The 15,017-nt window shown below is 35.0% G+C and overlaps 1 protein-coding gene across 2 annotated transcripts in view; it reads right to left on the bottom strand.

Annotated features, from left to right (window-relative positions):
• CNTN5 (contactin 5) overlaps window positions 1-15,017 on the bottom strand; it is a 590,995-nt gene that overhangs the window by 311,865 nt on the left and 264,113 nt on the right. For both annotated transcript variants that reach the window (XM_071734290.1, XM_071734300.1), the window contains exon 3: window positions 1,686-1,815. In XM_071734290.1, coding sequence (XP_071590391.1) covers window positions 1,686-1,743 — 58 coding nt within the window. In that variant the 5' untranslated portion in view covers window positions 1,744-1,815. The remainder of the gene's footprint in view (window positions 1-1,685; window positions 1,816-15,017) is intronic.

Below are 15,017 nucleotides of genomic sequence, written 5' to 3'. Positions count from 1 at the left end.
TATAAGAATCCTGAAGAATCACAAATCAAAATGAAATGTAAGAAAAGAGGAATACTTTAGAAACCACCGGATATAAGTAGCAAATTAGCAGATGAGAGGAATGGTCATTTAAGTTTAAACATCACGCTGAATCACTGCCAAGGGTTTCCAGGGTATTATGTTAAATGAAATACTTCTGTAAAAACTGACTTTCAGTTTAAATTCCAAAGTAGTTATGCATTTTAATGCTATGGCAGATCAGGGAAGTGCTAATGCTCTAAACCATTTGCAAGATGTTGGTTTAAACAAGGATAACTGAAACTCATCCCTGCATGTGCAGTATTAGTATACAGAATTTCCAGCATATGAAATGTTTCTCAAAAAATTTGCAACATGTTATTGTGTTGTACAGAGTCAGATAAATCTATTTGGAGAAATTCTACTACTTAGAGGTATTCTGTTTAACAGCAGTTGAGGATAAAGGGATTTTAGCTTTGTAAAACCAACTACAAGTTCAGTTAAATTAATTTCACTGTGTAATACCTGCTGTCAGATATTGACTTATAACTCTTAAAGTTTGCTGGGTGGAAGATATAGTTCTTAAGAAGAACTTCTAGATTTTAATTTCTGAAATACTTCTGAAATTAACAACCACATTTTTGGAAAATGTAACAATAAAAATACAATTTTAACTTAAAAAATGAATATTACATTAATAGACACTAGTACTAGAATTGTAAAAATACCGATATTACCAGGATTGACAATGTGCCTGAGAAAAAAGACAAATATACCCTATCCAAAAGTCCTAAAGTCCTAAACTTAGATAATATAAGACAATGAAGCGGCATGAGAAAGATGTGATTAGATCAGGATGTTTCATGTATGCATCTGATGTATGTATGTTGACATCCACAGGTACTTCCCTGTATTAAAATACTGTATCTAATATCATAGTATTATAAAAAAAAATATAACATTTGCTTTCATTTAATTTTAGCAAATTTGATCTTGCAACGAGGCAGAATCAATAAGTTTTGGAAGAATCTGAGAAAAGTATAGCTTAGAAACTACTGAGAGGCAGTATAAGGGGCAGCATTAAGAAAATGGGGCAGCCACAAGAGATCAGAGATGATATGCTATCAAATTACAAAAATTCTCATGTGAGAACTTCAATGACTATTGATTAATTCATTCTATTACTTGCAAAGGTAAAGGCAACCAAACTAATGCCAAGTAAAACATCTGCAAAAAAAAAAATAAACTTACCACACAAACAAAAATCATAATGATCAATAAAACATACAAAAAATAAGAAAAAACAAACCAATGAAATAACTAGTTCCAAAATCCAGAACACAATGCCAAAGCAAACATTCTCACAGGTTAGTCTTCAGAAAAGAACTGTGCTAATTAATAATTTTCTAATTTTTTTTTTACATAATAATAAGTTTGTCATAGTCTTTTCAAATGGAATATGTAGCTGTCATCTCTTTCAGTGTTATTCAGAGTTATGCACAAATTAAAGGCAGATAGCCAACACTTGTAAATCCCTTTGTATACCTTTTTACAATTTCACCACTTAGGAAAATAATTTAAAAAATTATTTTTATTTTCTCTGGCAGGCTTTTATATCTTCCTATTTCTGTTTTCAGTTAATAGCCTTGAAAAAAATAAGCAGTTTTCTGGGTTTTGTTTTGATTTACCTGAAAGACAGCCAGTGAGTGACAGAAACAGAAACAGTTTCCATGACAACCACATCATTGGTCGCAAAGGTCTTCAGTCCTTCTTTGTGCAATTGTTAGCAACACTGACGTTTCTTCATTAGAGCTTAGCCTAGTGAGACAAAGACAAATCTCTGTTAGGAAAATTTAAAATGCCTTGAAATAATAGGATAGAAAATTCAAAAGACAAAGCTGCTTCTAATGCAATTAAAAGTCTAGTCCAAGGAACTCTATATGCACAGGGGTAGGTAGCCTGACAGATACTCAGAGGGATCTTGTTCCAGGAGTTACTTGTGCTTATAGCTGAAATGTCTGTGGCAGCACTTTGGGTATATGGATGGATATTACCCCAAAAGCTGTATGTGTACTGAGGCTTTAAATTTCCAAAAAGCCAAACTTAGAAGATAGTACAGATATCTTTCACAGCAAACTTGCTGAAAACATATAGCTTGGCATGTGTTCTTCTTTTCCTGAAACCTGAATGTTGTTATTTGGTGTGAAAAATTTGTGATTTGATAAAAAGCCCAGAACAAAATAATAATATGCTCTAGAAATTCAGGCATGTTTAGTACTTTAAAAATGGGTTGAAATAGATTCCATTTTCTGCCAATGCACATATTAGGCAAAGAATCTACCAATACATTTGAAACAACCACCATTTTTACAGAACAGGTTTTTCACACTTAACCTCTCCTACCACTCTTCACATTTTTGTTTCCTCTCTTACCCACGACTCACAAAAATATCTTGGTGCATTACATCTTTGATTACTTTGTTCTTAGCTATCATTTTGATAGTATCCTAATATCAGTACACCAAAACTTAGAGATTTTATGTTCAAATGACTGAAAACTCAGCCTAATATCTGAGGCACTTCAACTGGTTACTTGTGGACGTGAGCATTCTCCTGCCCTTTGACTTGAAAAGCATTCATTGGCACATGCACATCACTTAATTAGTCAGGTCTGTTTAGGAGGCCTTTGAGATCCTCTTCTTGGAGCCCAAGGAATCTTCTGCCCCCTTTGATCCATAGCGACGAAAAAAATTTCACAGGGCACAGCAATGAGACAACGGAGAATTTGGCTTTGTTGCCTAATTAAACCCCTTTTGGAGCCAATATCACTCCTTCAGATTATATTCAGTTTAGTTACATGACAGTTGCTGTTTTGGGAGGCAGGACACTGTCTTTTAGAACATTTACACTAAGTGAGCAGAGGGAAAGGTAACACAGTTGCCCAAAAGCCAATTTCATAATGTAAGAGAAGGTTCTCTCTGGCTTATTCCATTTCAACTGCTCTCTGAACATCTTTGTCAGTCTTGCCCTTGTATATAGGGTTAAAGGTGTATGGCATACATATAGAGATGTTTAGGTGTTGATAGCTATTCCTGCAATAATCTAAAAGTGTAACTTGCCAGCTTTACTTTATAAACACAAAAGGTACAACTTTCAACACAGATAAAAATTCCCAATTAGGATTGTATTTCCTTCCAGGTAAACTTAATGTCAGGTGTACATGTTAATGTAAATGTCTCTGAAACAGAACATAAAAATCTGGTAGTCAGGTGACTTTACACATAGCGCCTGTAGCTCATCTAAACCTCCACAGGAAACCTTCTCAATTAATTATTAATGTCAGCTGCCTTTGTTTTTCACTTCAATGATAATCTGCTTTTCAGTCACCGTGTTCCTTTGGTTAGTGAATTATCTCGTTCAGCATTCTTTGCTGGCCAGGCCTCTGGGAAATAAGTATTTTCATTAATATTTAATTTTTTCCCTTATGGCATTGTCTTTTCAACAGAGTACAGCACAGCTTTTTCCTTCACTCAACTTTATCATTCTTTCTTCTTTCTCTTTTCCTCAATGCTCTTCACCTGCTTGTATAATAGTGTAACACAGAAATTATATTCACCTGCTGATTTCTCTGTTTCATAAACAGGGAAAAATATACACCAAAATTTCATCATTAAAGTGCGAGATTGTTGTTTTTCTCATTATCACAATTAGGTATTATTGTGCCTGTTGGATCAGACTGTTAAAAAATAATATTAAAAGTTACGGTTGGTAAAGCAGAAACAGATTATGGAATAGCTGGAGCCAAGCAATGATAACATCATAAAAAAGATAAACTTATTTCTCGTTGCATTCTTTTTGCATGACAATTTTAAGTTCTCTGGGAAACTGATATGTTTTTAATGAAAGTTTCATGAAAAATGAAAGAGTTATGACAACTTCTGCTACATAGGGAACCTTTAGCTAAAAAGCTATAGCAACTTTTAAGTGACAGCTCTTAAAACTCACCTACATAACCTGGCCCTATCAAGGTAAAACAAACTTGTTACACAGGTGTTTTAAAATGTGAAACCAGATCACAATGACAGGGATATGCTCTGAATTGAGTCATGAATGAAGGGCACTTTATTGTATAAATATATTGGTTTATCTCAGTAAAAGAATTGCTTGCAAAACAAGCATGGGAAAAATATAACATTTAAGGTGCAATATTTAAAGTCTTGATTATTATAATAATGAAATAATCTCACATCTGTACTTATTTGTTCTTCTATTTCTTGTTTCTTCAGGAATACTTGGCAAACATTCACTGGCCATATGGACAAACAGAATGCACAGCAACATGGTAGAATTATCACACATAAAAACTGAGGGTTACAGTTTCAACAGTCTGACAAAGACATTGATATCACATATATGGGGCAAACACATGGCATTAAGTATAATCAGAAAGGTGCTTTCTATGCAATAATACAGGAAAGAGCATGAAAATTCTATATGTAATACATGAAGGCATATAGTTTAATTTCTGCTCTAGATTTAATGAAATAATGTACTCCTGGCTTTACTATTGTGTCTGTCATCTGATCTTTTGGATGACTGGGTAGCACTTTTAGAGACTCTTGGGTGATTTAAGAATCCTTTAATGCTTATAAAAAGACGAAAGCTGCACTAAATTCATTAAGAAGAGCATCTTTTCATCTTTTTTTTAAAAAAACCCAAAAAGTTATTGATTTAAATACAGTTATAAATCTTGTAAAAAAGTTCTAACTCTTAAAAATGGATTACTCTTAAATTATCTTAGGGAATATATTCAAGCTGCATTCAGTTGTTCTCAGTTTGAAAATCATATTAATTTTCTGGGCTTTTATTCCAGCCCTGACTATCTTCATCCTAGAATGAGGAATTTTTTAAACCATGTATTTACATTTTAATCCCAAGAATACAGACCAGAATATAGTCACTTGCTACAGTAAAACAATACAGCTGAAGGTGCTGCTCAAAAGGACTTTAAAATGAATTCAGATGAAAGGTATCTATTTATTCACACAGATATAAATTTGGACCTCACAAAAATTCAACTGGCTTGTTTGGAGCAGTTTGGTGGCTTCATTGGTGATTCAGTACAGGAAAATAAAATGAAGTTATTCAGAATATACTATGTTCTTCAGAATTCATTTGCATAACAAGACAACTTGACAAAGATCTGCACTCTATTTTTAAAATTTAGAATTGAAGGTCTACCATTTGTGGAGGTTTTTTTCATGTCCTGTTCTTATTCTGGTTTCTTCACAAAATATGCAGACTGAGAGATTTCTTTTTAAATTTATTAATTTATTTATTTGTATATGGAGGATATGAATTTTCCCTAATGGCAACATGTAAAAAAAAGAGTGATCTAAAATAAAGTTGACATATATAATGTGCAGCGAGTAATTTTGCTAACAAATTTAAATTCTTGTTCTACAGAATTAACTAGCAGATACAGTTTTCAATTTCTGCATGTTACTTAGGTTTCCCCAGAATTTTCACCAAATTAGTTTGCATTTTCTTTTATTCTATATGCTGATTATAGATAATGTATTGGTTTGAAATTTGCTTTATTCTATGTGTTGATTGTAGAAAATTTGTTAAAACAGCCACTATCCAGTGAATCTTAATCAATTTTTTATCTAGAAGTGTCAGGATGGATAGACAGGGTGTCTCATGGTTCTGGTTCCCAAAGGAATTTGTCAATACTTGAAGCATAAGTACTTATACAATTTTGTCAATGCTAGTGTGCAAGAAGTTTGAATTAGATTAAATAAAATGTGGTCTTTTCAGCAGTGATACCACTTACTATCATTAATGGGTTTTTTTTTTGGGCACTTAGGATAAACTTGTATGAAACTGCAAAGATTTTTAAATTTTTTATATTAAAATAATTAAGAAGCGAAGCTTTTAGCATAGATATTGTGATGCTGATATCAAAGTGTTTTCTTCCTTTATCACTCCCTCAATTCCCTTTTCCATCATAAGATATATATGAGGGCACCTGTACCAACATGAAACAGATGATTGCTTATATCCTTCACAAAGCAGTGTAACAGAAATTTTTGTCTCTGCAGTGACTACACTGCTTAGGGGAAAGGAATGTGACTTGCTGCAAAAGAGTTTCTGCTATAATATTTCTTTTTCCTACATTAACATATATTAGAGGAAAGCCCAGGTCACTGGCAAGTAAAAAGAGGATTAGTTTTCCCTTTTCTTAAGAAAAAGGAACATGGTCACAGTTAAGGAAGAAATAACTGTGATAAGCAATTCTGATGCTCTGCATAGACTTGGAAGAGCAGGAATTGAAGGGAGTAAGAAATTAAGCTATTGTCTCACATGTCTGGTCTGAAAGAAAAAATAGCATATCTGACCTACAAAGAACAGATATACTTATGCAGTTTGAGATAGTATTTTTAGGAAATATTTTTCTTTAGATTTAGTAAAGTGAAGGATTTTGGCCTAATGTGCAAGTAGACTGCTAATAAGACTCCTCAAGGTGCCAAAGCTATGAAATCAATAAATGAAGTGAGATAAGTATCACTGAGTAGGATTTCTATAAAAAACTCATTATAATCTTGGAAAAAAAATACTGTCTAACTGAAAATCCAGGGCTTAAAACACTGAAATAAAGCCTTCTAATCAACACCAAAGTCTCCATCACTACCTGCGTAAACTTTACGTCAATTGGAGCTTGGAAGACATGAATCACATAGCCACATTTCAGACTGTCTTTCTTGCTCCTGTATCAGGACCGGTAATTCCCAGTCCATGGATAATTAAGAGGCCTTAGAAAAGCAAAGGCTCAGATGTTACAAAGTTCATCAGGAACAAAGGAGGCAGCTTGGCTGGAAATTTTCAGAAAGAGCTTGCTTGTTGAGAGTTCCCTGGTGATATGATGGTATATTTACATATGAAGCTGACTACTAGACCAGGACTGTGACAGACATTGGTTATACAGAATATAAATATATTCTGTTGAGTTCATGTTCCTGCTTGCTTTCAATAAAGAATTAATTTGCTCAGTCCAAAATATGTTTTCCAATACTATTTACAAAATGCTTTAAATTTAATAAAAACATTTTAAGTTAATATTTGGTAAAAGTCATATCATAGACATTTTTAAGATTAAATGTCAGTGGAATTTGTTATAGGACAAATGAAAGTGAAATTATATTAAGCCAATGTAAACATCAAGGCATCTTGTAGGATTATCACCCCAAGGGAAGATAATTTATTTTCTAGGTTTAATAATAGTTCAACCTATTGTAGAGGAAATGTAATAAACTCTAAGTTTTAGCAGTTTTATAAAACAATTTCTGTGTTACTTTACACACACTTAATTTACTGCTAACAATATTAGAAGTTTATTCTACAGTGGAACCTTTCCTTATCAGGTTCCTCCTTGCAAACAACCAGGACTTTCAATATTGCAGTTAATATTTAATAGGGCTTTTCTAGTCCTGATGTTACTATAGCTTTAAAAGATAGTAGTCAAGTTTTAGAACCATAGAATACTACTGTATACAAGAAGCAAATTGGCTATTTTTGAAATGTGGCTTGATCAAAATTTCTGAATGGTTGAATAAACATCTGAACTACTACTCTGAAAAACAAAATATTTGATTGCAAAAGCTGAATAAGAATCTCAATATTTCTGTGACTCCAACAGGTTCTCAATTATTCAGATAAACTAGCCCTGTCTTGAAAACTGCACAGTACTCTTAATAAGAAATTAATATTGTATCAAACATTGATTATTTCATAGTATTTGTAAATACTTACATATATATTTTTTTAAAGAGTTTTTGTTTGTGAAATACAGAACAGCTGCCTTTCCAATTATATTATATTAATACTCATATATTAACATCAAGCTGGTGATGAAAGCAAGGAAATTACAATGTCAGCCCGTTGACTGTATTTTCTTTGTGCATTTTCTTGTGCATTTTCTTTTTCCACCAAATAAACAGTTTAGTAAGTAAAAAAGAGATTCAAAAATCATTTGAGCAAGAAGTTTGGCTTAATGATGAATTATCCGGGGGATCATTCAATGTCAGTTTCTTTTTTGATATTCTTACTGCAAATCGACATAATATGTCATCTGCTTACTCAGTGAAAGGAGAAGCTGGCAGAAATAGCTCTCAGATTCTTCAAATTTGCAATAGTGAGATGCTTCTATTTGACTACATTCACTTGTACCATGAAAAAATTACAATACTGCTCAGGAAAGTCAAGTGACTCAGGATATAGCTTAAAGTATTGGGTGCATAGGCAGGATACAACAGTGTACTGAGGCTACTGCAACATGCTGCTTGTAAAGCCTGAACATATTCTGTGGTGAATACGTGCCTAGTGGGTGATGCCTTCTGACACAGAAAGCAGTGGAATTAATTCTGGTGTATCCCCCGTCCTTCATTTTTCAAAAAAACTGACAATTTCTAAATTCAGCTCACATTACAGAGAACACTTGCTGGGGATGAAGCAGTTTATAAAGCCATGCTGCTCTTGCTTAGGTGTGTGAACAAGCACTCTCCAACATAGTCCCACCTCATCAGCATGATTTTTCAGCCAAAACGGGAAATAACAGAGATGTTATTTCCAGTAGTGTTCACAACTACCACAGTTAAGCTCCCTGCTTTCCTGTATGAAGTTCATGAACATTTATTTCTTAAAGCCAAGTAAGCTTTTTTGGCACGCTCCACAGAACTTTTGTAGTTGTGTCAATATTAATCACATGTAAGTAGCAGAAAATAAAAAATAAAGAGGAGAACTATGCATAATTTGACACATAGGAAATTAGGTGTATAATCTCTCTTGTTAGTAAATGAAGAGAAATAGACAAATTGACAGAAAATTCATTCAAACCATTTTTGACAGCTATTTTGGTGTGAGACAAACAAACTTACTCTCTTTGCTAACTGTGATAGAAACCTAATTGCAACACAAGCCTAGACAGATAACCTAAATTATGTAAACTTTCACATGGCTAAAACTTAGCAATCTTCAATTGTTTCTTCAAGCCCTTATGAAAGTTTCCACAAGTATTGAAAAATTGAAGTGATCCTTTAACTCCGAACCCAGTGATCTTGCAATAAAATAATACTTCCTCACTGATGGACATTCCTTGGTATTTTGCTTTAATTATTCAGGAAATATATTCAGGAACTTTTACTGAGTCCTTCAGATGTCCTCAGAGAACTTCAGAAGTTCAGGGAGCAAAAAAGCTATAGAATTGCAGGTTATGTTAATGGCCTGCCCTCAAGCTATACTATTTATATTAAACTTGAATTATTTTTGCAACCAAAACTTCAGGAAAAAAGGTATATCCTTATGCTATTTTTTTAAGGCCCACTAATTTATTTCCAGATACTTCTGGGATATCACGAGATCTGGAAACTGTATTTTCTCTGCCAAGCCGAAGGATTAAGGACAACAACAGGATCAATATGACACTGCTGTTGCTTTGCATCATCTCAGCTGTACTCAGTAGATCTACCTCTAAAGTATAAGAGGAGCAGCACATCTTGGCTTCTCTTCTGCAGTGGCCAACTAGTGCCAAGAGGAAAGATAACTAAAGTTAAATAAATAACCTTGACTGCTGGTTGCACCTGGTATTATATCAGCCAGTGTAAATAAGCATTGCTAAGACTTAATGCAACCACCAGACTAATGATACTATACATTTTAATAAAGCAAATCAGCATCACTACTCAGCTCTTTACAAGGACATAAACCCCAGCATATTGTTTATATATCATGCTCTGAAGTAGTGGCCGCAGTCTCTCTGTACTAGTAAATTCAATTAACTTTTGTCAAAAAAACCTCTGGCATAACAGGGCATGTCAGGCACCAGAGTGCTCAACACTACACTTCAAAAGGACCGATCAATTTTCTTTGCTTGAGACATGAGATCCTCTTCATTTTATAAAGAAGATGCAGAACAGAATCCCAGCGTTTTGCTCAGGAAAAGTGATATCCTACAATACACTTCTTACCTTCTGAATATGGGCCATAGATGATGCTGTGAGCCTGTCAGAGGGACAGTCATACAAAAGGGGGGGTAGCCTATGTGCAGAGAATGAAAGAGACTGCTTCATGTGTGGAGAGGATGGGAGGTACAAAGAGAGGTTTGTGTGTAAAAAGACTGTATGTGAGACATCAGTGCTACAGGTCTGAGTATATGCCAGTCCACAAACTAGGAAAATGAGTAAATTATATAGAAAACTTTCCTTGACATCCTGTTTATGGGTTCAATGTCAATACCTCTGTTCATGACTGGCATATTTCACATTAAATTAAGATCCCAGGTTAAGGTAAAGAGATGGGTTTGGTCAGTTGTTTTATTTTAACATAATATGTAATCAAGTTGCACTGCAAAGTCCATCTCTAAATGATGTCCCTAAATGCCACCATCTTTTAAATACCTGCAGGAAAGGTGACTCAACCACTTTTTTGGACAGCCTGTTCTAAGCTAAACACTATTCTGCTTTTTCAAATATGAGATATCTTTCTGTAATTTTATGCTGAGAAAGAATAAAGCATGTATTCTCCAAGTTGAGATGATGTACCCTTGTCATGAGTACATCATTACAGTGGGTAAACCATGTTGCACAGCTGCAAAGGTTTTATTGCCTATGTATTCAGATAAGAGGATTCTATTAAAAAAAAAAAAAAAAAAAATCTCAGATGATTCAGTCTCAGATTATTCATATGAATAAGAAAAAAAGGAAAATTTGTTTAATATATAGTAATATATAGTAAAAATCCATTGCCACTGGAACTTAGCTATTACAACTATGGATAGAGATATAGAATTTGAAAATGCGCCTGTAAAAAAAAGTTTGGAGAGCATGTTTAAAACACTGTTGTTCTGAAACGGTTATGGTGGTTTAAATTTTAATAATTTTGTTCTTAACTATTTTACACTTGAAATACTGCAATACAGTTTTAAACTGCCACCCTGAATAATATTGATGATGCAACAAATTGACTGGTGCTAGAAATGTATCTGTTTTTTTATGAGCATATTTAATTGCACATGTTTCTTAAGTTTCTAATTACAACCAGTACTAAAAGTGTCTAGATGTTTAAGGATGCATTTTTATATTTAAACACACCTCATTGTTATTATTTATATAGCAGATAGTTCATGAAGATATAATGGTGGGATATTAAAGTGGATTAAAAATCTCATTATTAAAACACAAGCTTACATGAATAGAATGGAAAAAATGAAGTACTCTAAATGGAATAAGCACCTCTTCATTTTCTTTCACAAATCTCATTTGATTATGAGCTAAACATCAGAGACATAAAGACATAACTGGTGGCATGATCCCATCAGGGAGGTTTGCATCTGTTATCATAGGGTACTTAACATTATTTTCCCAAATATTTTAAATAAAGCCAGAAATTTACTAAGGGCTCAAATTTCAACTAAGTGTTTTTTAGCCTATCCAGGGGTGGATTATTTTTAAAGAGTAAGATATGACTGCAGTCAAATAACATCTCTTCCTGTATTTTACCTCAGTATTAGGGCAGACACCAATTATGAAATTGTGCTGTCAGGTTATCCCTCTGAGGGCAGTCACACACTTCATGTTTTCAGTGGCAAATTGAATTTGACATTTAATTTGAAGCCTGGGATACTAGAATGTAAAACCTCCTGCAGTATTAGTGATAAAGCAGGAGAGCAGACATGGCTGCCTGGCTGCCTTTTTAAAATAGTCATCTCTGTATTACCACTACCTTCATTATCTTCTGTGGGGATTTTTTTCCTGCTCTTTGAAGCAAAATTCCAATAAATGTTTAGAATCACAGTAGCTCACAACTAGAGCATTTCAAGCATTCAAATAAATGATGTACTATAAATTTCATCCATACATGGTATCCATACACTGCAATTTCTGAGTTTAGATAAATCATTATATGGCATAACTCTTAGTAGTTGGTAGTGCTGACATTTTCTCATTTTTTTATTCTTTGGAAGATAATTTAATTTTACAGTGCACAAGAAAGTGTGCTAATAGTTGTTGCAACCTTTTTATTGACCGAAGATTCATTTCTTGTAGAGAATTCTGTGTAAACTGGCAGCCTTTCCTTTAATGCACTTCAGAGTAAGGCATTGGAATGCTGTATTTTCAAGAAGATAGAATTTCTCTTTATCTGACAAAATAGATGGATTTCAGGTCAGATATAAAGAATGTAGTAACCTGAAAGTGCAGAGACTAGTTTGGTGTCTATTTAAATTTAATTTAGAGAGGATATGGTGTTAACCATCACTTTTGAGGTTACCATTACCTTGTCCCTGAGAGCTGTCATAATACAACACCTTCACCAAGGCCAAATCATGTCTGATGAATTGGGTGGCAATGGGGTCACAGAACAAGGGAGAACAAGGGGAGAGCAACTCATACCATCTACCTGGACTTGTGCAAAGCATTTGACACCGTCCTGCATCACATCCTGGTCTCTAAATTGGAAAGATATGGAATTGATGGCTGGACCACTCAGTGGATACAAAATTGGCTGAATGGTTGCACTCAAAGAGTTGAGGTCAATAGCTCAATGTCCAAAGGGAGACCAGTGATGAGTAGTGTCCCTCAAGGGCTGGAACTGGGACTGCTGATGTTTAACATCTTTGTGGGTGATACAGGCATTGAAATTGAGTGCACTCTCAGCAGGTTTGCCAGTGACACTGAGCTGTATAGTACTGTAAACATGCTGGAAGGAAAGGAAGGCCATCCACAGAGACCTTGACAGGCTTGAGATGTGAGCATTTGTAAACCACACTGAAGTTCAACAAGGCCAAGTTCAAGGTTCTTTACCTGGATCAACATAGTTCCCAAGCAGAAATACAGGCTAAGCAGAGAATAGCTTGAGAACAGTCCTGAGGAGAAGGACTTGGGGGTGTTGGATGACGAGAAGCTAAACATGAGCCAGCAATGTGCACTTACAGCCAAGAAAGCCAACCATATCCTGGGCTACATCAAAAGAGGCCTGGCCACCAGGGCAAAGGATGTGATTCTCCCCCCATACTCTGCTCTCATGAGACCCCATCTGGAGTACTGTGTCTAGCTTTGGGGCCCCCAGCATAAGAATCACAGTATCATAGAATGTCAGGTTGAAAGGAACCTCAAGGATCATCTGGTCAAACCCTTCTAATATTATTGTTTATATGATATGTCTCAGCTCCTCATCTAGATGAGACTTAAAATGTCCCAAAGCGGGGGAATCCACAACTTCCAGGAGACCATTCCAATGTCTAAGTGTCCTCATAGTGAAAAAGTTTCCTTTTTTGTTCAACAGAATCTCCCCAGGAGCAACTTGTGCACATTTCCCCTTGTTTTGTCCATGTGACTCCATATAAATAGGGAGTCTCCATATTTGTAGCTGTCCTTTCACTACTGGAGCATTTGTAATAAGTTCTCCCCTAAGCCTTCCTTTCTCAGAAAAAGGAAGGACATGGAGATGATGGAGTCAGCACAGTCCAAAAAGATGGTCAGAGGGCTGAAGCACCTCTCCTCTGAAGGCAGGCTGAGGGAGCTGGGGTTTTCCAGCCTGAAGAGAAGGCTCGGGAGAGACGTTATAGCAGACTTTCAGTGGCCTTTTATATAGAGGGCTTGTTAAAAAGATGAGGACAGACTTTTTAGTAGGGCCCGTAGTGATAGGACAAAGGGACATGGCTTTAAACTGGAAGAGAGTAGATTTAGACTAGTTATTAGGAAGAAATTATTGATTGTGAGGATGGTGATACACACACACTGTCCAGAGAAGTTTTGGATGCTCCTTCACTAGGTGCATTCTGTTCCAGCTTGGATGGGTCTTGGATCAACCTGGTCTAGTGGAAGGTGTCTGTGCCCACGGCAGGAGGGTTGGAACTAGAACTTTAAGGTTCCATCCAAGTCATACCATTTTATGATTCTATGATAACCATGGATATAGTTGGGCAATGTATACTAGCTCAGAATCAGGCCCAGAGGCTCCAGCCACAGAATACTACATTAACTAGCAATCAATTTCTATTTGGTGTTTATAGATAAATAAAATATTTCTGTGGAATTATTGAACCTATACAACACATATCAAATTCAGCATAAAGTTAACTTTGCATAAACTGACACTACTCAAAGTGCATGGAAGTATCTGAAAATACCAAGTTGTTTTTTGTTTGGTTTTTTTTACACCATTTCTGTATTCTGTGTCAAGCAGCTGAAGAGTTTTAGTATTTTTTTATTGTTGGCATGTTAAAATAGAGTTTACTGTCATGAAGACCAACAGCTTTATCACTCCATACTGAATACCCACAATTCCCTAATTATACCAACTTGTCACAGTTCCGCCAGAAGAACTGGAAAGATATCTCCTGATTTTTTTATTGTTCATTGTTTTTTTTCTGATACAGTTCCTTATAGTTTCTGAAATAATACTTTCTGCAATAATTTCTTAAGTTTTTCTGGGGAGATGACAGCCTCCTTAGTTAAAAGTCATGAGTTTCTTGATGGTTTCTAGAGAGAAGTGTCACTGATTGTGTCAATAGCACTTATTTCCACTGATCTCAAGTCTTTTTGTGTCTATCAGAACTTGCCTCACAAAAATTTATCACTTTTCTTTAGATTATGAGTTCCAGCTGGCTGTAGGCTGTATTCAATGGACAGGATACTTGTTTGGGTTTTTTTTCTTTCTCTCTATTTCTATTCACAAGAGCAGGGAATTTAGAATTCAGAAGCAAGAATGTAAACTATACATAGCTTAAAGTTTTCACTGTATAAGATGCTTCACTTTGGCAAATTTATGTCTGTAAAACACAAACCAAGAAAAACAATGCAGCAAAATTCAGTGACTCATAATGAAGGAACTGTGTACCTTTTGGTGATAGTGTGCTGAAATTCTGCTTGTCCATCAGGCAAAACTCAGCCTGTTAAATACAAGCCTGAGGCTACTGCATCTTTTGGTACATTCTGGACAAGTGCTGGCACTTCTTATTAATT

Source organism: Heliangelus exortis, chromosome 1 (genome assembly GCF_036169615.1).
Source record: "Heliangelus exortis chromosome 1, bHelExo1.hap1, whole genome shotgun sequence".
Taxonomy (NCBI): domain Eukaryota; kingdom Metazoa; phylum Chordata; class Aves; order Apodiformes; family Trochilidae; genus Heliangelus; species Heliangelus exortis.
This window is presented reverse-complemented; position numbering and strand designations above follow the sequence as displayed.